At 30.5% G+C, this 26,495-nt stretch overlaps 1 protein-coding gene across 4 annotated transcripts in view; it reads left to right on the forward strand.

The window, feature by feature from the left end:
* The window catches only part of LOC129981123 (RNA-binding protein Musashi homolog Rbp6-like), a 247,187-nt gene that overhangs the window by 154,916 nt on the left and 65,776 nt on the right, over nucleotides 1-26,495 (forward strand). For all 4 annotated transcript variants that reach the window (XM_056091806.1, XM_056091808.1, XM_056091807.1 and 1 more), the window contains exon 5: nucleotides 13,131-13,172. In XM_056091806.1, coding sequence (XP_055947781.1) covers nucleotides 13,131-13,172 — 42 coding nt within the window. The remainder of the gene's footprint in view (nucleotides 1-13,130; nucleotides 13,173-26,495) is intronic.

Raw genomic sequence — 26,495 nt, forward strand, 5'->3', positions numbered from 1 at the left:
CATAAATTCAAATATCTTCAGCTTACAGTAGAAGAGAATACGCTTGAATTCTTTTACGTTGTTCGCATTAATTTAACTCTCCTGAAAATGAATTAATCCGTTTTTATTGCAATTTGCCTCTCCAACATTACGATGACAATAATTTATATAACTTCCGTTTCTATTAATCATATTTAGTAAAATATTCTTGACGCACTAACATTTTAAACATTAAAATTCCATACTTCTGAGACTAAAATTGATCAAATAACGGAGCTTTGAATATCAATATTTTAAATCATTTCCCTGTAGCCTGGGGGAAAATCTGTCAATTAATAAACACAAAACTTTTTGAAGCAACTTTTGATTGATATAAGATAATGAAGTTAAAAAGTTCATAGTTCCACCAGTTCTGATCGTAGAAGAAAGGAATTCTTTTTCCACCCACGCTTTTTTCTCTATACTCACTTTTTAAACGCCGCTTATAATGTATATTTTTACTGAAAATAACATCATGTTGTCTAATGATGAAATGGAGCGAATTTTCTTCTGTGTTGTCTACCTTAAATGGAAGAAGTAGACGATTCTCATAAACAAAATATTAAATGCAAAAAGTATTTAAATATTTTTCATTTGTCAGTGAATTATGTTATTTTCCGTAGAATAATAGAAAAAAAACTCTGTCTTAAAAGTGTAATAAAATAAGTTGGTGACTAAGGGGAAAAATTTTTACAAAATTTTCCTTCTTGAGGGAAAACCATATCGCGCATTCCAAATCGCGATAAGGCACCACCTTTTGGGTCCCTCTTGGTATCAAGCAATCGGTCAAAACATACCATTCCGGTACTTCTACAACCAAATTATTTCCTTGACTTTGCCTCCTGTTACCATTTTTTCAGATGAAGATTTTTCTTCAAGGGTAACGATTCTCAAGTTCCGAAAAAGTACAACAATGATGTCATTGGAACATGTAATGTATGACATTTAAACCGCATTTATATCTTTGTACGCACCTTAGAAAAATCGTCTAGTTGCACAAAGTAATTACCTAGAAAGGAGAAAATAAACAGATTCTATCTGTGACGACTCTTCCATACTAAAATATGTTTCTGAATTCTTCTAATTTAGAAATATATGCTTGCTAAAGGAATTGTTTCAACTATTATCATTACAAGTTAGTTGTTTAGTTGAATGCGTGTGAAAAAAATAAAGTTTGTCGCATAATAATAAAAAAAATAACAAAGTTGTAATAAAGTCGCATCAAGATTATATTCTAAAAATAGATGTTGCATTATGAAAGGAAGGTTCGGAATTCTCCAAAGAATTACTCGAGGCTTTCAGGTAAGCCCCACAACCGGAATGCCTTCCAATATTTTTAATGTGACAGCTCCGGAGGCAATTCGTAAATGGCTTTTTTCCTTTGTTTCAAAACCCATCGATGATAAATTCCATTAAGAAATGTTGGTCTCGGCTCTGAAGTGTCCGAACGAAAATAAAAAGACTTCTTCCTTTTTATTTTGTTTGTTTTGTTTTGTTTTTCAAACCCAGAGAAGAGGCATAGAAAAAGTCTGGCACACAACTCTGATAAAAATTTGACCCCCTTCCCCCCTCATTCATAAAAAGAGGAAAAAAAGAACGTCTTCTGTTGTTTGCAGAAGTCTGGGTGGTAAATATATTTCGAGAGGGAAAAAAATCTCGTCCCGAGCAACAATTTTGTTACTAAGCAGCAAGATCCATTGCACGTAAGTCAGTGCTTTTTTGTGATTATTTTGCGAGTGACTTTCTCTCGCTATTGTTTCCGGGATTTATCCCACTGGAAACGTGGAAGCAGAGAGGAAAAACATTTTATTTCCCAGATAAGAGAAGCAATTGTGCGCCGCGATTACTTCTGGACGGAATGCGCGGGACAAGATTTTTGCTGCGGTATTTTTTAATCTCTGTTGTAGGATGGCACGCGCTTTGAGTGCGGTTAATATGTAATAACACAAGGTTTCTAAAATTAAGTGTCCCAACGCCAAATAAGAGTGTGTGCATACATTTTAGAATATATTTGCTTCCTTAGAATGCTATAATATTTTGCATACATTTTAGAATATAATTGCTTCCTTAGAATGTTCTAATATTTTGCATACATTTTAGAATATATTTGCTTCCTTGGAATGCTTTAACATTTTGCATATATTTTAGAATATATTTGCTTCCTTGGAATGATTTAATATTTTGCGTACATTTTAGAATATATTTGCTTCCTCGGAATGCTTTAACATTTTGCATATATATTAGAATATATTTGCTTCCTTAGAATGATGTAATAATTTGCATACATTTTAGAATATATTTGCTTCCTTAAAATGTTCTAATATTTTGCAAGCATTTTTTAATATAATTGCTTCCTTAGAATGTTCTAATATATTGCATACATTTTAGAATATATTTGCTTCCTTGGAATGCTTTAACATTTTGCATATATTTTAGAATACATTTTCTTCCATAGAATTATTTAATATTTTGCCTACATTTTAGGATATATTTGCTTCCTCGGAATGCTTTAATATTTTGCATACATTTTAGAATATATTTGCTTCCTCAGAAGCCTTTAATATTTTCTATATATTTTAGGGTGTATTTGAGGTCTCAGATATTTTGATTTCTCTGTATCAAAATACTTCTGTGCATACGTGCACACTTTAAACGCATAAAGCATAAAATAGAATAGGATTTCTGAAATTATGAATCCAGACGCCCAGTAAAGATGTATACAAACATTTTTTGCGTGTGCGTGTGTGTGTGTGCATTTGGAGTTTGGATACCACTATATAAATACGTAGAGTGTCCAGAGAGCAATATTCAAGTCAATATAATTGTGCAGAATCTTTACAAAAATACCAGTTGCATTTTGATGAAATCTTTGATGTACGTTGGCGCATACTTAAGATAGATATTGCGAAATAGCGAAACGCTTCTTAAATCACACGCCTGATGACAAGTAAGGTTTTTGATTTGAATTTGACATCAGAGAAAATATTAGCAACTAGTTTTTCTGCTCAAGATTAAATGACAATTGTAATACTAAGCTAAGAAAATACATTAATTTCGTATTAATAAGAACTTAGAGATGTACATGCATAACCATATATGGCATATCCAAGGTTTCAAAAAATAGATTTTTGATGTAAATTGGTATGCATATTTCCTGCAATTTCTCTCTCGCTCTATTTTTTCTATTGGAAATGTGGAGGCAAAATAAAAAACCCATTTTATTTTGCAGATAAGAGAAACAATTTCGCGCTCTGATTGCTTCTGGATAGAAATGTAGTGGATAAAGCATTTCTGTTGTATTTTATCTCTGCTGCTCTGTGCCTCATACTGCTTTAAGGGCAGATGATATGAATAACACAAGGTTTCTTAAATCGCAGATCATTAGATCAAATAAGGTTGTATGCATGCACTTCAGGAGAGAGAAAACAGTTTATCTAATATTTTAATAATCTACTAATTCAAGGCTACCTTCAATTCTCAGGGAAGTTACAAGTAAATAAAAATTTCAACTTAGTACCATTCCTACCTGTTTTGAAGTAGATGGTGCATCTGCGAACCTCATCGAGGATTGAGCATGAATACAAAAATATTACTAGATACCTTGTTGTAAGTGTGTCAGCGTCCATACTTTGGCGGATTGAAATGCGCGAGGATAGAACCTGGGACCTTGTGGTTCACAGTCCAGTAACATGACCATGATGCAAAAGCAATTGCTCGTGCAGCCTAGTTGTTAACTGGCTTATAAGCTTTTCACTACAGAATCTCCCTCCAGTGAGTCGGAGGTGAGACGAACGATATGGCTGTTTAGTGGTGATGTATTAGCTGTTGATTCTAATGCTCCTGTACCCATTTGAGTAGCGCCAAGCGTTATGGCGAGTGTATGTGCGTCAAGTGAATCTGACGACTTTTGGGGTTGCTGCGTCAAGTGAGTCTGACGACTTTGAATGTTGCGGATTTGCGATGAGCGAGGATAGAACCTGGGACTTTGTGGTTCGCAGTCTAGTAACATCACCCTGATACAAACTCAATTGCACCTGCAGCGTAGTTGTTAACTGGCTTATAAGCTTTTCACTACAATACCTAAAGAATTCCTCTCTTAAGACAAAAGGGGAAGATATATTCTGATTGTTCTCTGAGATGTAAAGCATGTCCTGCATTTTCTTTCTCCTTTATATTTCTTATTATAAGAAATGGAACTACAAGAGAGAAAGAAAATGTAATTTATGAGAACTTTAAAACAATGTACCGCATGTTAAAAGCAAGTTGATTTTAGGGGATTAAAAAGTTTTTTATTCTTAGCTTCTAAAGCATTTATTTAAAACTGTCTTTGTTATAATGAGATTATGAATCGTCTAATTTCAATTATCTTTGCAACATTCTTAAAGAAATTTGTAAGTAAACAAACAATCTATATCTTTTGAAACAGACATCTGCGAATTCCGTCGAGAATTTCCTCCTCCCTGCAATACATCACTTGAATTTTTGAACAATGATTAATTTAGGGTACTAGGAAACATGATTGGTGAAGATTTGTAAAAAAATTTCTAAAACTGTATTGTAAGAATGATTGAAATAAGTAGCATTCCTACCTTAGTAGCACACATACATAAGGAGACTCACTTCCTACATATCATGTTACCCATGGTTAAGAGGAAACACCAGAGCTCTCAAACATACATGCTTATTGTATGAGGTATTTACAAAAATGAGCAATATACAAAAAAAGATTATGTAATATATACAAATAAAAGTATACATAATAAATACATACAGCGCCATCTACTTCTTAGGTACTGTTATTTGTAGCACATTTATCTTACAAAATTGAATGATATTAAAAATATTCGTAATATTGCATAATATTTTTGAATATTTAATCATTCAATATTGCATAATATTGTTGAATAATGAATAACACATTATTGCATAATATTGCTGAATATTGTATAACACATTATTGCATAATATAGCTGAATATTTTATAAGACATTATTGCATAATATAGCTGAATATTGTATAAAACATTATTGCATAATATTATTGAATATTTAGTAATTCAATATTGTATAATATTGTTGAATACTGAATACTACAACATTGCATAAAATTGCTGAATATTTTATAATACATTATTGCATAATATTGCTGAATATTGTATAAAACATTATTGCATAATATTGTTGAATAATGAATGATACAATCTTGCATAATGTTGTTTAATACTGAATAATAGAATATTGCACAATATTGTGGAACAGATTAAGCTACCAGCATATAAGGGGGAAATAAATGCGAGTTGCAATGACATTAAAAACTTTTTCATGTGCTTGCACATTATCCCTTCCATAAAATTTAAACCAAATTTTTAAAATAAAATTAGAAAAGACAAATTAAGACCAAAACTTTCTCATGCAGTGACTCAATATATCTGACTCGAGATTCAAATTTTTTTTCATTTTTTATTGTTATTTTTATTATTTAAATTATTTACTTAATTTGAGTTTAATATTCAATTAATTTGAGTATAAAACTAAAAAAAATTAGCTTTTATGGTCATTGTTTTCAAAGTACTTCTTGGTTGATAGATTCGTAGAAGTTCAATGAACAAGAAAATTCATTTTCCTTTTTAATAAACATAAGAAATGAATGGAACAACATGCATTAAAAGAACTAATTTTCATCTTCTTAATATTCAAGTTGCAACTTTTCTTATCAGTTTCCAAAGCACCTTCTTCCGCTAATTATGGGATTTTATAGAATTAATTTTTAAGTAACTTTTGCGTGACCTACCTCTATTTACAAATTTGTAATGATGAGAGTGAAAAATGATCGTTGTAATAGGGATTATTTTCTAAGAACAGATTTTGTTTTTCTCCTATTTTAACGCTTTAATTGGTAAATAGTGAAAAGGTGTAGTAAAAAAAATTGCAGATGTACAAGCTAACTAAGTTTGTGTAATGCATTTACGTGCTCTTAATTATTTTTAATTACTTAATTAATTCAATTTTAGAAATTTATTTTAATCTTTACCCACAAATCACGAAGATGTACTAACTTTATGTTATAAAGAATTTGGAGTTATAGAACTCCTATGAAAGCCTGTGGAAACACTTTGCTTCTGAAACACCATGCCAGATAAAGAGTTAATTCTAACAAGTGGTTTTATCTAGTTTTTATTTTTTATTTCATTCTTTCTGTACTTATAAAACAATGGAGCAAATGATAAATAATTACAGCATTGAAAAATGAGTTTTATAAGATTGGCATCAGACCCCATATAAACACTTTAAAAAGTCTTAAAATTTGTATGATGCAATGAAAATGAAATAAAACAGTTTTCAAAACATAATTAATGATTTCTTTTAACGCACTTTTATTTATATTAATTTGTTTCATATTTTTATTAGTAATTTTTTTTTATTTGACTTTTCACTTGCTTTCTAAATAGCATAAATTTTCATATTTTTAAGCTCATGTATTTTCACTTGATCACTTCACATGTATTGTCACATTTAACTTTTACAAAATTTATTTAACAGTTAATAGGTTAATTTGGTAAAATTTTGATTCCATATACGAGTTTTTTCATGCTAGAGAATTTGAGATAAAGAAAATTTATCATAAAATTGCATACTATCTATAATATAAATGAAAAAGTAAAAAAAAAAAATTTAAAAATTTAAAAATTCAACAGTGTAAAACATTAAGAAGGGAGTAAACACAATAAGTAGACCCTGAATATATAACCAGACTATTATTTTCCCTGTTGGTTATATAAATGATAAGGGGATGAGTTACCTCCACTTCACTGATGAAGCATATTTCCTATGGAAGGGATTAGATTAGTAATAGTAATGAATCAGTACACGGAGGCAGTAACTTAAAAATGAATTATTTTAAATGGGAATCATTCCGGAGAAGCAAGAAAACATTTTCCCTCCTTTTCAGGACAGCCGAAAATTTTTCATCTCTTTCCACCTACTTGCATTTCCCATTTAAGGCTACCAGTACCACGTTTAGATGATATAATATAGATAAGAAATAAAATTATCTACAAAGAGATTGCAGTACAAACATATTTTGTCAAAAAAATGAAATTTTAATTGCTTAGTGGTACAAAATAAGTAACAACTTGCGACCGATGCGAAAAAAAATTCTTCTGCTACAAGATCCATATCCAATAAAATTATTTAACTATTTAAAATTTCAAAATTTTTCGAGCGATTTTTTTAATGATTAAAACTAATGTAAAAAATTGGGTTTCAAATTCTGAATACTGTGGACTGATGATTTCAAAAAAAAAAAAAATCCTGGAAATTATTTCCCAAAGAAGCAAGAACTAATGTGAAAAATTAAGTTTCAGATACTGAATACTGTAGATAGATGATTTCAAAAAAAAAATCCAGAAATTACTTCCCAGGGAAGCAAGGAATAATGTGAAAATTTGGGTTTCAGATTCTGAATACTGTGGATGGATGATTTCAAAAAAATTCTTGAAATTATATCCCAGAGAAGCAAAAAATAATGGGAAAATTGGGTTTCAAATTCTGAATACTGTGGACTGATGATTTCAAAAAAAAATCTAGAAATTATTTCTCAAAGAAGCCAGAAATAATCGGAAAATTTCTATTTAAGATTCTTAATACTGTGGACTCATGATTTCAAAAAAAATCTTGAAATTATTTCCTAGGGAAGCAAAGAATAATGTGAAAATTTGGGTATCAGATTCTGAATACTGTGGACTGATGATTTCAAAAAAATTCTTGAAATTACTTTCCAGAGTAGCAATCATTAATGTGAAATACTGGGTTTTAGATTCTGAATACTGTGGACTGACGATTTCAAATAAAAAATCTAGAAATTATTTCCCGATATCTCTTTCTCCTGCTATTTAAATAAAAATGAACATTTTTTTATCGCTCTTTCTCCCTTCCCATTCATTCGAAACTTCTTCGGAACAAAGCTTTGCGGTTTCTCCCACAAAACCAAATACCATCGAATCCAACCAGATTTCGAACAAATCTACTCTGGGTGGGGACGTGGAGGATGGTGCTATTGATTGCTATGCAGGTGACAACCACCGCCTAGAGACGATTAAGTCTCTAGGAAGCAAATAAAAAAGAAAAAAGACATCGAAAGAAATAAAAAAGAAAAGAATCTATGCAGGACGCACGCTGCAACTCAACTCCTCTCCATGGAATACATTGAGGCAAAGGGGAGAATTCGGTTTCCACCGCTAATGTCTTCGCGAATTCGAAGATAAACTTCGCTGCGAGTGTTTTGGGAGCGAGAAAAAGAAGAAGAAAAAATGTCGTTAACGTCTGAAAAGAAAAGAAATCCGCTTTGAAGTCTGTTGTTTTACAACAACTTGAGAGATTTTTTTTTTTTCTTCTTTTTTTTGAAGCGGCCCGCGTCGTAGCGTCGCTTCGGCTTTAAATTTGTATGGATGTATTGATACGTAGCGGGTGGCAACAGCTGAAATCCTCGACTAACGCGCCTTTATTCTTGCTTTTCTTCTAAAGCACAAAATGATGCGCGGGTTTCGAGCGTTTTTGATTTCGCATTAGGAACTGTAAAATGGAATTCGATGAGTTGGTCACTGAATTTCAAAAACTCGAAAAGATGGTTCACCGACAAAATAAGAAACTCCCCTCCGTTTTTTCGGCCTTCCCCATTATTGTCATATTTGTGATACGCAGTCGGAGACGAAAATATCGATTCCGCCTCGGGAATGTAACACGAAAGAATACAGAGAAATACATTTTACTCAGCGTTGTTTCCTGGAAGACTGTTATGGACAGAAGTTCGATTTTGTTCCTAATGAACGGTTTAGAACTGCGAGTTTGTTTTATAGCCTGTGTGTAGTTAGTATAGCAGAATATGTTACTTTATTATTATTATTATAATTATAACACTGGAATTTAACTAACTAAACTGACTCCAATCAAAATTCGATTTATTTAAAGATTCGAATTTAGAGAAATACAAAAAAAAAGAGCTTAAAATAGAAAAGAAATGAAAAGTTACGAACAAAAAAATGGCGATTATGATTTGTTTTCAATATAAGTAACTAATAAAGAATTAATAATTATACAGTACATAATTTTAATAAATCCAGTAGTAGTAATTATTATCGTTAAAAAATTTATATCTTTAGCGATGATAATTGTTTTAATAAATTTTAATGCATAAATAGTACACAGCACTTGAGTATAATATTTGTAATTTATTACTTTAAAAATAATAATAATGCATTCATCAGATAGATGGCACATAAAATAAAACATTGACTATAGAAACAACAAAGTGCGCAGACTTCGTTCACTGCTATAAAAAATTTTCATAAAGAAAACAAAATCTGCATTGGCTCCTAAGCATTTTTTAATCAAATAAAATGATGATAAGTCGAACACAAAGTTGCTTTAAGATTACAGAAACAAAATATGCAAGGCACAAGACAAAAAAAATCAAATTCACAAAAAAATCGTTCAAATTAGCCAAATTGGAACTCAATATTGTAATTATAGAGACCGTTACTTTGTATCTATTTTTAGTGTCTCTTTTGAATTCACTTTGCATCTAATTTTTAAATCCTTGGATAAACATAAAAAATATATCAGTATTGGCTCCCAAAGTCTAATAACTTGAGCATGAATAATTCCAACACAATGATCACCCCTCTTTATGTCAATGTTCGAACAGTATTATAGTTTAGATCTTTTTATTAATTCACAAAAAATTCAAGTTAAGAGCATTCATATACATTTTGAATAATACCTTTTGGTTTTTGAATTAATCCAAATGTATTTAAATTAAAATTCATTCATTTTGTGTGTATTCACATTTAGAAAGGGAAATTCTAAAGAAAGAAAAATAAAGCTCGGTTAGAGAGGAATCAAATTTTATTTCATGCGCCTAAAACGGTAATTTTCCTGTAGAAATACAAAAGTGTTCTTTCTCTTTTCGCATCTCTAAAAAATAAAGCTGTGTCCTTCCATTTGAGATCTCAATACTTTACCAAACTTTCATTAGCAAGCAATATATTCCGCATGGACGTCATCATATGTATATAATCATGTATGCCATCATATATATATTTAATCGTGTATGCCATCATATAATATATATTCATTGTGTAAGTCATCATATGTATATAATCGTGTATGCCATCATATGTATAAATTCAATGTGTAAGTCATCATATGTATATAATCGTGTATGCCATCATATATATATTTATCGTGTATGCCATCATATATATATTTATCGTGTATCCTATCATATGTATAAATTCAATGTGTAAGTCATCATATGTATATAATCGTGTATGCCATCATATGTATAAATTCAATGTGTAAGTCATCATATGTATATAATCGTGTATGCCATCATATGTATAAATTCAATGTGTAAGTCATCATATGTATATAATCGTGTATGCCATCATATGTATAAATTCAATGTGTAAGTCATCATATGTATATAATCGTGTATGCCATCATATATATATTTATCGTGTATGCCATCATATATATATTTATCGTGTATCCTATCATATGTATAAATTCAATGTGTAAGTCATCATATGTATATAATCGTGTATGCCATCATATGTATAAATTCAATGTGTAAGTCATCATATGTATATAATCGTGTATGCCATCATATGTATAAATTCAATGTGTAAGTCATCATATGTATATAATCGTGTATGACATCATATGTATAAATTCAATGTGTAAGTCATCATATGTATATAATCGTGTATGCCATCATATGTATAAATTCAATGTGTAAGTCATCATATGTATATAATCGTGTATGACATCATATGTATAAATTCAATGTGTAAGTCATCATATGTATATAATCGTGTATGCCATCATATATATATTTATCGTGTATGCCATCATATATATATTTATCGTGTATCCTATCATATGTATAAATTCAATGTGTAAGTCATCATATGTATATAATCGTGTATGCCATCATATGTATAAATTCAATGTGTAAGTCATCATATGTATATAATCGTGTATGCCATCATATGTATAAATTCAATGTGTAAGTCATCATATGTATATAATCGTGTATGCCATCATATATATATTTATCGTGTATGCCATCATATATATATTTATCGTGTATCCTATCATATGTATAAATTCAATGTGTAAGTCATCATATGTATATAATCGTGTATGCCATCATATGTATAAATTCAATGTGTAAGTCATCATATGTATATAATCGTGTATGCCATCATATGTATAAATTCAATGTGTAAGTCATCATATGTATATAATCGTGTATGCCATCATATGTATAAATTCAATGTGTAAGTCATCATATGTATATAATCGTGTATGACATCATATGTATATATTCATTGTGTCATGCATGTCAAAACAATAATCATGCAAAAGGGGTAGAGAAAAAATAATGATATGCTAGGATTCATAGTTTTTTTCCTTTCTCTAACCCTAAGCTCATCAAAATTTCATTTGTGACATTGAAATTAATATTAACTTATAATAAAGTAATCGATATCCTAATAAATTTACAACATTAATAAAATCGTATTAATCATAATTATAAGGATTGTATTAAGTAATTAATGTGAAGAAAATGTGGGTTATTTTATAAGTTGATCTTATAATAATTATTTAAAATTGTTTATACTTTTTTTTTCATTTGAGAAGTTATTACCCATATCTTCCCGCTTTTTAACGATAGTTGTCCTCTTTCTTCTAAGTTATGAAAAAAATGAAGTGATATTTGAGAAAACTTAATATAAATCTTTGACAATGCACAATTTATTGTATGCCTTAATTATTGAATTTACTAATTAAAAGTATAAAATAAGGATGCCACAATCTATTTTCCTTCCACGATTCTTCAAAAAATGTATTGTTTATATAAAAAGATTAAAGATTTTCATTATTAGGGGTTTTTTTCTTAATCTCAGCTCAAATGAAGAAAATTGATGTAATTTCTATTTGATTCATATGATCTAAAATATTGAAATAAACTCTGAACTTCCAATAGAGATTTATTATTTAGTTTGTCAGAATGCTATGATTAAAATTCCAACATACAACTGATATATTTAATTCATGACTTTATATAAAATGTAAAATCAATAAGTTTAGATTTTTAGTTTAATTTAATTTAAAACTTTTCGGACATTCCTGAAATTTTTTTTGTAAATCTAATTTTTTATAGGAATGATAACTTAAATTTAAAAAAAATAATATACCACATTTTTAAAACCGACTAAAAAGTATGAAATAATTTTTTCTAACTGATACATATTGTCCTTAAAATTTATGATAGGGAATTTTTAAAATTCACAATCACAAATTTCCAAGCATTTCATTTGTTAAAATGAAAATTTTTAATCGATTAAGAAATATATTCCGAACACACACACAAACAAATAGACAAGAAAACAATTCATTATTACATTGTCATTCAGTCCTGAACTATGCTTCAAGTTTCTGCCTCATCATAAAGTTAGTTTAAAATTAATTACAAAATTTGCATTGAACGGATAAATAGATACAGCGAAAAACGAGTTAATGAAATTGTATCAATAAAAATAGTAAATCTGATTTTCAAGATCAAGAATATTAACACATTGATCTCTTTTACTAAATATCAATCAATCTGTTGTTTTATCGAAACAATTCCATCTGAGATTCAAATAAGATCTTACATGATTTTACATTAGAATCTCTTAAAAATAAAATAAAAATTTATAAAGGAACACAATAACTATGATGAAATTCATTTTCTTTAAATCACTTCATACAAAAGAAAAAGAATATAAAGTAATGCAAATCAAGCTAAATCCTTATTAATAACATCTTTTATTTTTTAAATAATGTACTTCGAAGAAATAAGATTAGAGAAATATTGATAGGACATCTTAAAAGCTTATTTGTTTCTTAAAAGCAAACTTCGAATTTTCGACAGTTACAGACGATAATATAAAAAAATTTTCTTTCTTCGTGGTGGGAGGGAAGGTGGGTGGGAGATGTGGGTGCCTGACGTCATGGCTGAAATGTAGAGATAAAACTGAAAGAGTGTTTTTCTCTCTTTTTCAGATCGATCCAAAGATTGCCTTTCCCAAAAGAGCACACCCAAAGGTAAGCCATTTCTCTCTTCTATAACACAAAAAGAGATGAGGGCTTGATTTTTTTTTTCTTTCTCTTTATACTACAGTTTTCTGAACTAAGCTATTTTATATTTTGAATCAATCCAACCATTCTGGATTATATTTTTAAAGATTTGAAGTGTGATTAGATATTTGATAAGTTCTGATGTTAACCAAAATAAAAATAAAAGCTTTTTAAAATAGAGTTTTATTAGAACACAAAGAATATTTTTTTAATTATTCTTTTTATTTTTATTCTATTTTCAATTCTGTTTCTCTTCTGTTTTTAGTTCTATTTTTTATCCTATTTTTAATTCATTAATAAAAATATTATAACACTTTTTCTATAAATGTTTCTCTAATTAACTCTCAGGTGACGCCACTCATGTTGAGTTAAAATTTAATTTAATTTGAATTATTGATTGAGTTAAATTATTGATTAAGTTCAGAAAACATTAATATATTGTAATATCGTCTAAAGATGAACAAAATCAATCAAAAAGAATATTAAGCTTAATCAGTATAATCAAGAATATTAATATAAAGAATATTAAGAATATTAATAAAAATAATAATCAAGAGCAATATCATCTAAAAGTACAAAATTTAAAAACTCTAATCTGACAAAAAGCGAAGGAAAAATTTTGATTACAAAGTTTATCCTTATAAACTTGAAACAAGTTTAATTTAAAAAGTATATTTTAAAAAAATAATATAATCATTATAATTTTTTAATGAATGCCGGTTTTTTTTTTAAAAAAACTGTTAGAATTGTAAATGATTAAAGTTTTCAAATATTTTGAATTTACTTTTCTTTATAATATATAATTGGAAATGTGCCATCACATTTTTCTAGAATATTATCTTTAAAAAAATCTTTTTTAACATTTATGTTTTGCTACCTTGAGGGAATATCGTTGCATTGTAAAACTCCTGGCCAGTTAAATATTTTCTTTCTACGAGTTCACTTTAAATTCTTTTTAATAAATTTTTTATATTCATATATTTCTGATCAATTTCACACCAGATTTAATCGTCACTTACAACATATAATTGTGATTCTGAAAACAAATTTTAATTTTATTTGGCGTTTTAGAGTCGAACAAAATGCAATGCAAATATCTTGTTCCTGGTCACCTTTAAAAGAAGTTTTAATAAACTAGGATATTAAAACATGAAAAGCAGCTGCAATAAAGCTTTAAATTAATTTGAAATTTTTTTATCCATTTATGTGCTCTTATGTACCAATATCCTGCACTTAGTGCAGATCCATTAACGTCTAAGGATATCTTGATATCTTGAGAATCTTCTTCAACTAAGCGTATTTGAAGAGCTTGATATATGAACGCCTTGAGGAGAGGTGGAGACAAGCCATCATTTATAAAATATCTAATTCAAATTTTGAATACATAATGTATTGAAAATGAAAATAATATTAAAAATAGAAAAAATAGTATATCATGGGGAAAAACATGTATTTCGTTGTTTTCCCTATTAATTTGAAATTTTTGAATTCCAATTGCACTAGATGTAGGTGAGTTAATTTAGTTATATTAACATCCCATTTGAAAGCAACACTAAGGCTATTTTGGAATGGACCTCATAAGTATTATCCAGATCAGGTAACGAGGGCAACACCTGATCTTCCAAAAAACTGAATTTTTTTTTCAACTGATTGTAACCAAGATTTGGTACAAATCATTCAGTAAATTTCATTTTAAGTCATTGCGTTTTGGGGTTAACGTATTTGAGATGAAAGTGACAGATAGACAGATAATCAACCCTTTGGTGTATTTGATTCAACACATGTTGCGCATCTATATTTGTGATGTTAAACTTGTGTTTCGGATTTTACGTGCCTAAGTCTTTATCTTTACTTTTTGTAGACATCATGTTCATAAATCATTGGATAGCTGAATAAACAGATTTCCTATTAATGGTTTTGATTGAAAATTTGAAAAAAATGTACAAATCTGGTATAAAGACCAAATACCAAATTTCATCTGTCTGTTTCAAAGTTTTTTCGAGAAATCGAGCAGACAAACATAATCCCAAAATAGTGCTTTTCAGTCTCAGGGATATTTGAAACGTGGAGATTCATCAAAATCCCGAGTTTTCGAAGTTTTTGATGATTACAATTCTTTCTCTTTGTATATCTCGTGTTTGAGAAAAATAAAAAAAAGCTACCCTTTTACCAAATTTAAAATTCCTCTTATTCAACTCCATTCTGATTTTCTAAAACCCCTCTCCTTCCCAAACGATTTCAGTCAATTCCTTTCTATCCTACTCGAAGAGAAAAGCACATCAAGAGCTGAAACTTACCAAACCTTCATGGACGGGACACGTATTAAAGTTCCCAGCCATCTTCGAACAGCAATGACCCTATCTCCGGCGAACAATGGCACAGTAGAACAGATGGCGATCGCAGCATCCTACAGACAAATGGAAAGGAAACTTAAAAATGGCGTCGGACGTGTTGAATGGGGTCCCCCGTGAACGATAATCCGAAGGAGAAGAGCAAAGCGGACGGCCGTAGCTCCGGTACGTGTGGTTAAGGAAGAGGGATTCGAAATAATCAGGTTGAGTGTAGGTCCGGTATAAATCAAGGCAGCCCGAATGCGATCGCCTTTGATTCAGAAAAGACCAGTTCGTCTTTGCTTATTATTTCAACAAAGTTGCCACAAAAAGAAAGAATTGCATTTTTGTGGGAGTTTTTTTGAGGTAAACGTTATATTGTTTTGGTTAGCTAGCTGTGGCATCTACGAATGGAATATTTTGCCCTCGACTTTCCCATATATTTGCACAATGCAGAGAATTTTGTGCTTAGCTTCGTCTTATAGTGGAGAAAATTGATGTATGCATTTTGTGCTTTTTCTCGTTGTTGATTGGCTCCAAAATTTGCTGTCGACTTTTTCATATATTTGCACAATGCAGAGAATTTTGAGCTTAGCTTCGTCTTATAGTGGAGAAAATTGATGTATGCATTTTGTGCTTTTTCTCGTTGTTGATTGGTTCCAAATTTCGATGCATGTCAAAACTATATACCAAAATTTCATTTATACCCGATGTTGTGTTTTTGAGCTATTGAGCTAACCAGGGGTATATAGACTAAAGTCTATTTACCCCTATCTACAAGAGAAAGTTTCTATTCTATGCTGGAATCAGTCTAGAATCAGACAGATCTACAATTTTACTGTAAAGATGATATATTAAAATTCCCTCATAGAAGTTGTATATTTTGAGAAAGTATCTGTTTTAACTTTGGAGAATTTCAAAATTTTTGCGCCTATGAAACCTTGCTATTAATATGTTGCGAAAACTCAAGTCTTATGTCAAAATAAAACAGTATGACATCAGTAAGTTGTGAAAAAATAAATGTTATATCAAAATAACATCGAGATCAGTATCAGTATGTTGTTTAAATATCTAGTCATGTCAAAATAACATCAAGACTAGCATCAATACGCCATCAATGTGTTATGAAAAATCGTCTTACGTCAAAATAATATCAAGATCAGAAATTGAACATAAACAATATAAAGTAAGATTTTTTCCGGCGTCTTGGCATAGGGATAGCGTGTATTCCCCGTGATCTGGTCGCCCTGGGTTCGAGTATGGTTGTTCTTCATCTGTACTATCTGTGAGATGAGTGAATGTGCCCCACCCTCTTAAAAAGGGGTTGTGCAAGCGAATGTGATGCGTGAGCAGCTAAGTCGTACTCTTAGCCCTAGTTGGCACTACTAAAAAAAAAGAGAGAGAGAGAGAGAGACGCTCCCCCATCGGCTTAAAATCGCTGTCTTCGTAACAGCGTGCTTGTCCATTGCAAGTGCCATAAGAAACAACAAGCAACAAGATTTATGATTTGGTAAAAATCTATCAGAAGTTGAAATTCCAGAGTATATCTTAAGTGATTAAACTTCCCAATATAAAAGTAAAATTTGTTGCCCATATACCATAGGGAAAAAAAATTATTCAGAGCTTTTCAATAAGCAGCAGCATTTATAATAATTCGTATCAGACTAAACAATTTTAAACAAATAAAAGATATTCAAAGAATTTTAAAATGCCGCAAAAATCATTAATATATAGAATAAAAAGAAAAGTCCACAATTATAGCCTTCTGAGACTCCATAAGTGATTGAAATAAGAAAGATTTATAACAAATCGATATTATTCAATTTCTTTAAAAGAATGTTGAAAGCAGTTAATAGTTTAAAAAATACAGTTTAAATAGCATTAAATTTACAACTATTTTCAAATGAAAAAATAATCTCATTCGTTAAACAAAATAAAATAGCAGTCGTTGAATGTTTTTGGAATAGATATGTTGAGGTAAATATGATTAAAAGATTGTCATTAATAATAATCATTGTTACTATTAATAATAACTGATAATAATTATTAATAATAGGTCAGTGTAATAAACCAATTCATTATTTTTACACTTAAGATAGATTTAGTAATTAATTATTTTAATAACTTGTCTAATACATATTCACATGCAATTGGAGAAAATGGGATAGAAAATAAAGGAAAGGCTATATTTAGGAATATGGATGCACCTTAAATTCACATAAATTTCAAAACCAAATATTGAAACATTCGAAAACTATTCATTACAACAATAAACTAATTATTACATTTAAAAATTATGAATATTAGGAAGTAATGATATTATAAAGTTAAGCAAATATAATTCAGACAAAGTTTATAAATTTGATATACGAAAGCCTTTTAAGATCGTAGGAAATATAATTATCATTGATTTCTTCAATTTTGAAATGGCTTGAAATTATATCTATATAAGCTAAACTGATAAAAGCTGACTCTGGTTTTATATATATATATTTACAACTTCAGAAATTATAAAATATGTTTATAAACACTTTTAATGCATAATGTGTTTTTAATAATCAAATTAATTATTAATATTATATTTAGATGATAATATTCCAGCATCTAATGCTGAAAATAAGATAGCTTTTTCGATATCTAGGGATTCCATTTTCTTTTTATCCCAAACAATAGCAAGATATATTGATATGTTAGATAATTAATTAAACTGTGGTTAAAAATTAATTAATTTGGTACTTGTCTGTTTTGATGGTGACCAAACAGCGCCAAGAAAAAATTTCGCCAAATTATTATACTCATATATATATATATATATATATATATATATATATATATATATATATATATATATATATATATATATATATATATATATATATATATATATATATATATATATATATATATATATATATATATATATATATATATATATATATATATATTGCCAAATTATTAAAATATACCCAAGTGCATATATATATATATATATATATAGAGAGAGAGAGAGAGAGAGAGAGAGAGAGATATCAAATGACATGCTACATAGTTTGACGATTGAAATCGCCGAATTGGTGAAATTTATTCTTGAAGCTTTTTTGTGGTCTTTAACACCGACATGTACCATTTATTTTAAATAATTAAATTTTTAAAATATACTAAAAGAATTCATTTTTTTAAATCAATCCCAATTCAAAAATTATTTAAATACAGTTACTAGAAGAAAAAAAAAATAGCATTCTAAAGGATTAATTTATGAACATCTCGGATAAATGTCACGGGTCAAGTCTACGGGACGATGCTGGTTTACTCCCTGACATTGTTTAAAGCAACTGTCCTGCCACCTGGCTAGTTAGGAATTGTAAATTACTCGACCTGAATGAGCGCTTCCAATCTTTCTCCTGACGGCATGTCTTGGCCACGCGTGGACCATCCATTACGTTGTCTTTGTTCGTTCGGCCCGTGCTTACCTTAAATCGAATGCGTTTGCATGGCAGATTAATTGTCAACCTCCGAACCGGCGGAATTCTTCGAGCGAATGATTCCATTTGCATTATTAGCGTCATCACCGCGGCCTCCATTTATCGCTTTCAAAATTTCACTCGCTCGTTAGAGCTGGAATGTCACTTAACGCTCAGTTATTTCGTTAATTCGAAAATTTAGCGAGAAGGCCTGATTCTTTCGGCATCATTAATGAAATGGGCCACTGTCAGGAACCGGGCACATCGATCGGACGACCCCGATTCCGCAGCGGACGGGGGCTTTCGATTCGGTCGAACCGGCAAGGTGGTTGCAAGGTCCTCGCAGATGACGGTGGTTTTTGCACAAAATCGTCAATTACAAAAAGGATAATGGAAAGAAAAAAAAGGAGGCATTTACTAAAATGACATACTTTAAAACAAGGATGCCAAACTCATTGTCTGTAATGAGTATTTTTGAGAGCAATGAATATTTTTATCCTCATTAAAGAGATAAAAGAATTTCGGGTTTGTTTTTGTGCAAAATTTGAGTTTATAAAACAGGTAATCGAAAGATAAAAGGAGCAAATTACTAAACTGAAAAGAAACCAAAAATGACAAGTTCGCAGTCCATAACGAGTATTTTTGAGAGGTGATTGTGTCTTCACAAAAGCGATGGAAGAATTCTGGGTCAGTTTAGGGTAAAATTTGCATTTTAAAAATGGATGGTACAATTCGGTTTTAGTGGCTATCAAAAAGCGCCAAGAAAAAATTTCACCAAATTATAAAAATTCACTAAAGTGCATTATTTATTTATTATGAAAAATTTTGAATGCATGAACTATATTTTATATAGTTCATGTCGCCAAACTGGTATATAATATTAATATCGCCAAACTGGCAACATTTTGGTCGAATTTTTGCATTTTTTGGTCGTCGTTACAACCGACAAGTATCAAAAGGATAAACTGAAAAAAGGGACGAAGCCTTTACTAAACTTGAAAATTAAAAGAGGCCAAACTCGTGTCAGTAGCGAATATTTCCGCTAGGTAGTTATGCCCCGCAGAAGTGGATAAATTTCGAGTTTGTGAGAAAACAAATTTGCATTCTTAAAAAGGTAAACTGAAAAAAACTAAGGCATTTGTTAAACTGACAAACATTAAGTCAATGATTTTGAATCTCGAATATGAACTAAATCGCATCATCGCAACTGCTTCTTAACTGTTAACTGACTGAAACTTCATCTGGAAATAGGGGATAAAAGCCATTGTAGCTATAAATCCCAATAACCTACGTCTTTCAAGTATTCAAGTATTAAGTCAAGGATGGCAAATAGATTAGCGGATAGCAATGAATATTTTTGCCGCTCAACAAATATACCAGTATAAAACTGCTGTAAAAAATATTTTATAAAATTTCTTAGCTTATTATTTAAAACTGATAGCTATTCGCAATTATTTATTATTTACCATAATATTTTCCAGTAATTTAAATGCATAGATTAATCGTTTCACGCGCCGTTAACAGTCAATACATGCACAGGAATTGAAAATTGAAGATTATACGAAATTTTCTAAATGCAACAGAAATAAATATAAGAAAACCTGCATAAAAAAAACTAAGAAGGATTTTGAGACTAAAAGGTAAATCTGAAATAAGGTTCGAAGAAAAAAATTGTAAGGTTTAGAAATCTTAAATTTGAAACAAGATTTGTAAATTTTAAATCCTGAGAAGAAGATTTTTTATTTTCTCGATGAATATAAAATCAATACATATTACTACATGTAAATGGAAGAATTTTACATCTGAAAGTAAAGTGACGTTGTGGCTTGAATTTCACAAATATTTTCCGTCTTGGTTTGAAAACACACGAAAATTGGCTTATGAGATTATTTCCATGTTTGGAGGAACTTATCGATACGAGCAATTATTTTCCAGTATGAAAGGAAATAAATCTCTCTTTTCAATTCCAAAATAACTGACATTCACTTCGACTGAGTTTGGAAATTTTTCACTGTGGACCTGTATATATATTTCTATAAATCTACCTATAATAAAAACTGAGTTTTAAGTGATGTGACATTAGTTTTTTTTAAAGTTTTTTATGACATATATAAATTTATACTCAGTTTATTTAGGTTCGATCCCCCCTTTGATGCCTTTACTTGGTTCTTTCAATTTTGCAAGAGAAGAAAGGTAAATAATAAATTAAAAGACTCCATTAAAGAAAGAGAAGATGATTTGCAATGAATGTAGATTAGAGCCCAAAAAGGGCACTATAGAACTGAAGAAGCAGATAAATTGTACCAATCAGCTCTTATATTGGATGAAATAGATATTCACTGCTATAAATCTATTCAATATTTTAGAATTGAATATAGAAATAAAATTAAAGAAGAATGGAAACACCGTTGAAGTAATACTCAAAAAGTTCAAGGACAAAAAAAAATTATGAAAAACCTGAATTCAATTTCATAAAGGATGGCGTTTGGCTGTCATGTAACTAAAATTCTTATTAGTGATGCTGTTAAAGAGATATCCTATCTGCACAGAGTCGCATAGATATTGAAAGGTGCAAATCAAGGAAGTCAGATCTGAATAACAGCCAAAATCTATAAACCAAATTATAAAATAACTGAAGTCTATGTCAACCACAAAAAAGAATCCAAAAAATATTGTTTCTTTTGTGAATATAAAAACTTAACGTTTAGTTCGGAAGCACATTACAAAAAAATCAAAGACAATGTTAAAATTAATATTTCTTTCCTGACGCAATTTGAATAGTCATTCGTCATATTTTCATTCAACTTTGTAACATCCGGAGATATCTTAATCTTGGCGACGTTTTTCAAAACGTGATTACAGTGACTACCGTGACTACTCACACTCACAGTGTGAATTTCAGCAATCATCGATCTGAAAGGAAACTTATTTCCTTTCATAAATGAAAGTAAGGGTCATTCATTGGCAATTACAAGCATGGGAATAGTTCTTATGCCGGCTTTTGATTACTTCCAAAAATGATTAAAAATCTTTCTACATTTCGAGCATATAACAATACTAAATTTTGCCTTCAATCTGAACAGTATTAAATCCCAATTACTTCTATTTGCATATCCTTAAGTGTATTACTTAAATCTGACAAAATGGTAAATAAATTTTCCGGAAGTTAGCTTGTAAAATCATGCCTGGTTCCTGGTGAGCATAAGTGAAATGATGTCAAACAAAAGTTATATTAGAGCATTTGTTCAAAAAAGAACATCATAAAGTAAAAAAAAAACTAATTTCCTCAATATTGGAGAGAGATTTTATGAAATATCAAAAATATATTATTAAGAGTGACTTATACTCATATAAGACACATTAAGTGCTTTTTCGCAATTCAATTTTCAAATTAATTGTGCATCTCGGAGGAGATTAATGTGACATTAGAACACAGAAAAAAATTTGCATTACACAAGCTATATGGCAAACGTAATTATATAAGTTCTATTTTTTTTCTTTGTATAATTTGCTTATATTTATGCCTACTTTTGAAACAACATGAGAGCTGATTTGGAAAATAATGCAATACTGAACCATTGTAAGAGCATTAAACCTCTTAATTTAACACTAGAGTATTTGGGCCAGATTTCCATACAGTGCTAATGGGTGGGCATTTGACCGCAGCGGATTTAACGTAGGTCAGATTAGCTTACATAATGGTTTTTTCATGGAATCAGATTTTAAACTGAAAATCTCTGGTCCAAAGCTTAAATCTTAACTCCAGACCACCACTGTCCCCATTTGCCATATAAATGGTATCGATTAGGTTACTACATAAAATTATACAGCGTTTATTTATTGAATTTATCTTTAAAAGTAAGTACCCGATATTTCACATTTAATCTGTCTTTCAACTAAAACTTTTAATATTTCTCGATCATTTTATCCCCAATTGTTATTTAAACACCTTTCATTTACTTATAATCTCTCAAATAATATACTATCCGGAAATCGCTAATGAAACTCAACCTTTGTTGGCAATGTCGCATTGTTTCGAAACAAATCAGGGCCGTCCATCAAGCCACTGGAAATCCAACTAACAGGAATTTCTAATTCGTCTTCCCGCCAATGAGGAGCGAGCCTGAAATTATCAGCCCCGCGTACGCCCCGACTCAACAAACAATCAATAATCTGCTTCTGACCATTTTCAATTGCAACCGAAATCGGGCGCAGTTCAGATGGACGCGGGGCCCGCGCTATCTGCGTCCCGCCAGACGACCCCCTTCAATAATCCTTAATGAATGATGACCCCGCAGAATTAAGCTAATCCGGCAGCAGCCGAAATTTAGAGCCAGGTAATTAATGATGTTTTAAATGTTTGACGAGCGATCATCATTAGAAAAGCTGCGAAAAATTGGGCTGTTTGTTTTGGAAGGCGATTCATGCTTTATCAGTTGCCTCGCATCTGGTTCGCTTCGCTTTTTGATGAGGGCAGACGCTAATGAGGGGATAAAAATCGAAGATGAGAAAGGGCGCCCGCCTACGATTCCGATTCTTATCTGATTCAGCCCGTTTCAGAATGGACGAACATTGAAATGAAAAGCAAACTTTAGTTCCCATATCGGTATCAGTCTAAAAGATTTCTTTGAGCTAAAAAAATGATAATTAAGAGGCATTACAAAGAGATTTTTTGGGTGTCTACTGTTTTCCGACACTATTGATTTTTATTTAACTTAAAGTAGTTCATTTTAAATGGCTTTCATTTGCATACTCTTTGAATGCCACTTAAAAATAAGATAAACCCAGTTTCTTTACCCTTATGCATATGTTGATTTTGTATCTGAGCCTTATACCTCGTCTTCTTCGCCTTTCATTTAAATTATATAAAGATGGCATATGATATCTTTATAAGATATTAAACTACATAAAATAAGCTTTTATAATGATGTATACCATTATAGCTATTTCTTCTCAACATGTATAAAAACAAATTTTAAAAAGATTCGAATTTCAAATTATTTAAGATAAATTTTATTGTTTTCCCGCCATTATTTTTGAAAATATTGTTGCAAAAAATAAAATTTACATGGTCTCAAAATTTTTTAAAAATTGACTTTTTAATAATACCAATTTAGTAGTCGTATGAATTTTTCCTGGATTTTGGAATTTTTTAAGAAATATTTCTTGCTTCATTTCAAACAATAGATTACATTGTTGCCCTGAAATCAAAATGATCTCAAATGTTTCATCAAATATTTAATCGCATGATATTCTTCCATTGTTAAAAGCTAATAAAGAATGATTCTATTTAATAACTGTTTAATTTATAACACAAATAAAAACTGAAGTTGCAATATTGTGAAATTTGAAAAATAGATGAACCAATATTTATATTTTTAATAGCATTATGGTGGTATGGGTCTGGTCTCCATTAGAAAAATTCCTTTACACAATACACGGAGTAAATAAAATAATATAAGTAAGACAATTAAAATAACATGGCTTTAATGTTAAATAATTCGGTCTATATTATTTGACATTAAGGTCATGGCAAACTCATGGACATGAAGTTATATCTTAATGATTTATATGAAATAAAATATAACCAATATTACCGGCGAATCAGCTGGTCGCCAGAAGTGATACTATAGCAATACTTGACTCAATCAACAGATAATGCTGAATAGTCATTCAATTATTATTTGTCCTTCATATGCAATCACCCAAATCACCAAACTGGATAGACTCCATGTGGTCATTATCAATAACTAATATATATCAACCATCTTGCTTACGACTTTCTCCAAAATGTTACTAATTACTTAGAAAAAAGTTAATGCTCGTGGAATAATATATATTCAACTTTGGAGGGTATATATGAAAGGAAAAAGGAATAAAGAAGTCCTTTAAAGAGAAATATTCACGACTATGTTGTGCTATTGTCAATGTCTGCTGGGTTACTTCTTTTCAGGATTGTAAACAGAAAAAGAGCACTGCCATGATTGGACTAATCCATCTTGTAAAAATCTTTGATTCTGCAAATTTATATAACTTATATCAATTGCCACAAATCGTGCTTACTGCATATCGAGAGTATTCAAGTAGTAAATGAGAATTTGTCGTATAAGTGAGTAGAGTATCGCTTTCCCGCTGTTTATAGCAACGTATGGAGATGTTCCCTTCGATGTTAGAACGTATCTCTCGTGAAGAAGTGATCCGTGGTCATTGATGACCATTAAGACTACAATCTCAGCTTCCTTCTATTTTCTAGACAATGGTCATTTAGAATTTTCAAGATAGCTAGGCAGGATGGCGGTAGTTCTTTTATAATTCAGATTACTGTTACTCCAATGATGTAGTATTCCCACTGTTGCTTTTTCGCAAGTACACAAAGACAGTATATCAATGTAATACAGGCTAGAGCGTATAGAAGTAATCGTTAGAAATGAAAAATTTGTTTCAGATATGTGTACGCATAAAATTAGAAGTATTAACATCATATGTTCGATGCCGATAATACTGAGAACAAAAACGTTTCTCTCCAAAAGGATTGGAACAATTGCTTAAAGATTAGAATTTCCCATGCATTGGCAGAATAAATTTGCTTCTATCTTCATGTCCGTCATATAATTTATGACATATTTAGTAGAATGCTGAAGAGAGAAAAGCAGAATAGCAATATGAAGAAGTAAAAAATCCACAAATCTTTTATTCCAATTACTTATAAAGACAGAGGGAGTAATTGTTTTCTGTTTCTTGGCTCAAATTTCTGAAGTGGAGGGACATTTCGTCTCATTTCCAGTGATCAAAAACTGGATGCATCTTTAGTTATTTTATTATTCATTAAATCCAGAGATCCCGTGCTTCATTACTGAATGTGAAAGAAATAGCTCACGTCACCAAATTCGTCCGAGATGTTATAATCCAGTTATGGCAGTCAGATTGTTTGGCTTCTCCTTTTCGAAAATAGCAAACGTCAGTTTTGATTTGTTGCTGTAGAGATTAAAAAAAAAAAAAGGAGAGGAAAGAAAACTCTCGAAATGGGAAGGAGATCCATCTTTTTTATTGATCCTCCGGTTGGCTCACGCGGCCCATCCATAACACTGGCCGAATGATCTGCTCCACGAGATTAAAACTTTTCTTTGTTTCGTCCGGGCAACTTTTGATCCGGCTCGTGTCGTTTCAAAAGCGCTCATTATTCCCAAACAAAACTCATAAACCTTTTACGACGTCATCAGGATGGCTCTGGTGGTTATCATTGCTTTCTGTCTTCCTCCTCCGCGGTTATGGTCAATTGACTATTACCTCACTCCCCTCACCCCTCTGCACCACCAAGCAAAATGTCACAAACCCCTTCCGATGCCATCTCACTGATGGGCAGATTCAACCCTTGGTCTCATTACCCCAAAGCACCTAAACAACCAAGCTCTGCGGTTCGTCTGATATTTTTATATGCTTCAGTAAACCAAGTCCGTGCTTTTAAACAATTTGATTTGATGCTTCAAAATAGGGAGGAG

This window comes from Argiope bruennichi, chromosome 8, assembly GCF_947563725.1.
Source record: "Argiope bruennichi chromosome 8, qqArgBrue1.1, whole genome shotgun sequence".
NCBI classification, from domain to species: Eukaryota; Metazoa; Arthropoda; class Arachnida; order Araneae; family Araneidae; genus Argiope; species Argiope bruennichi.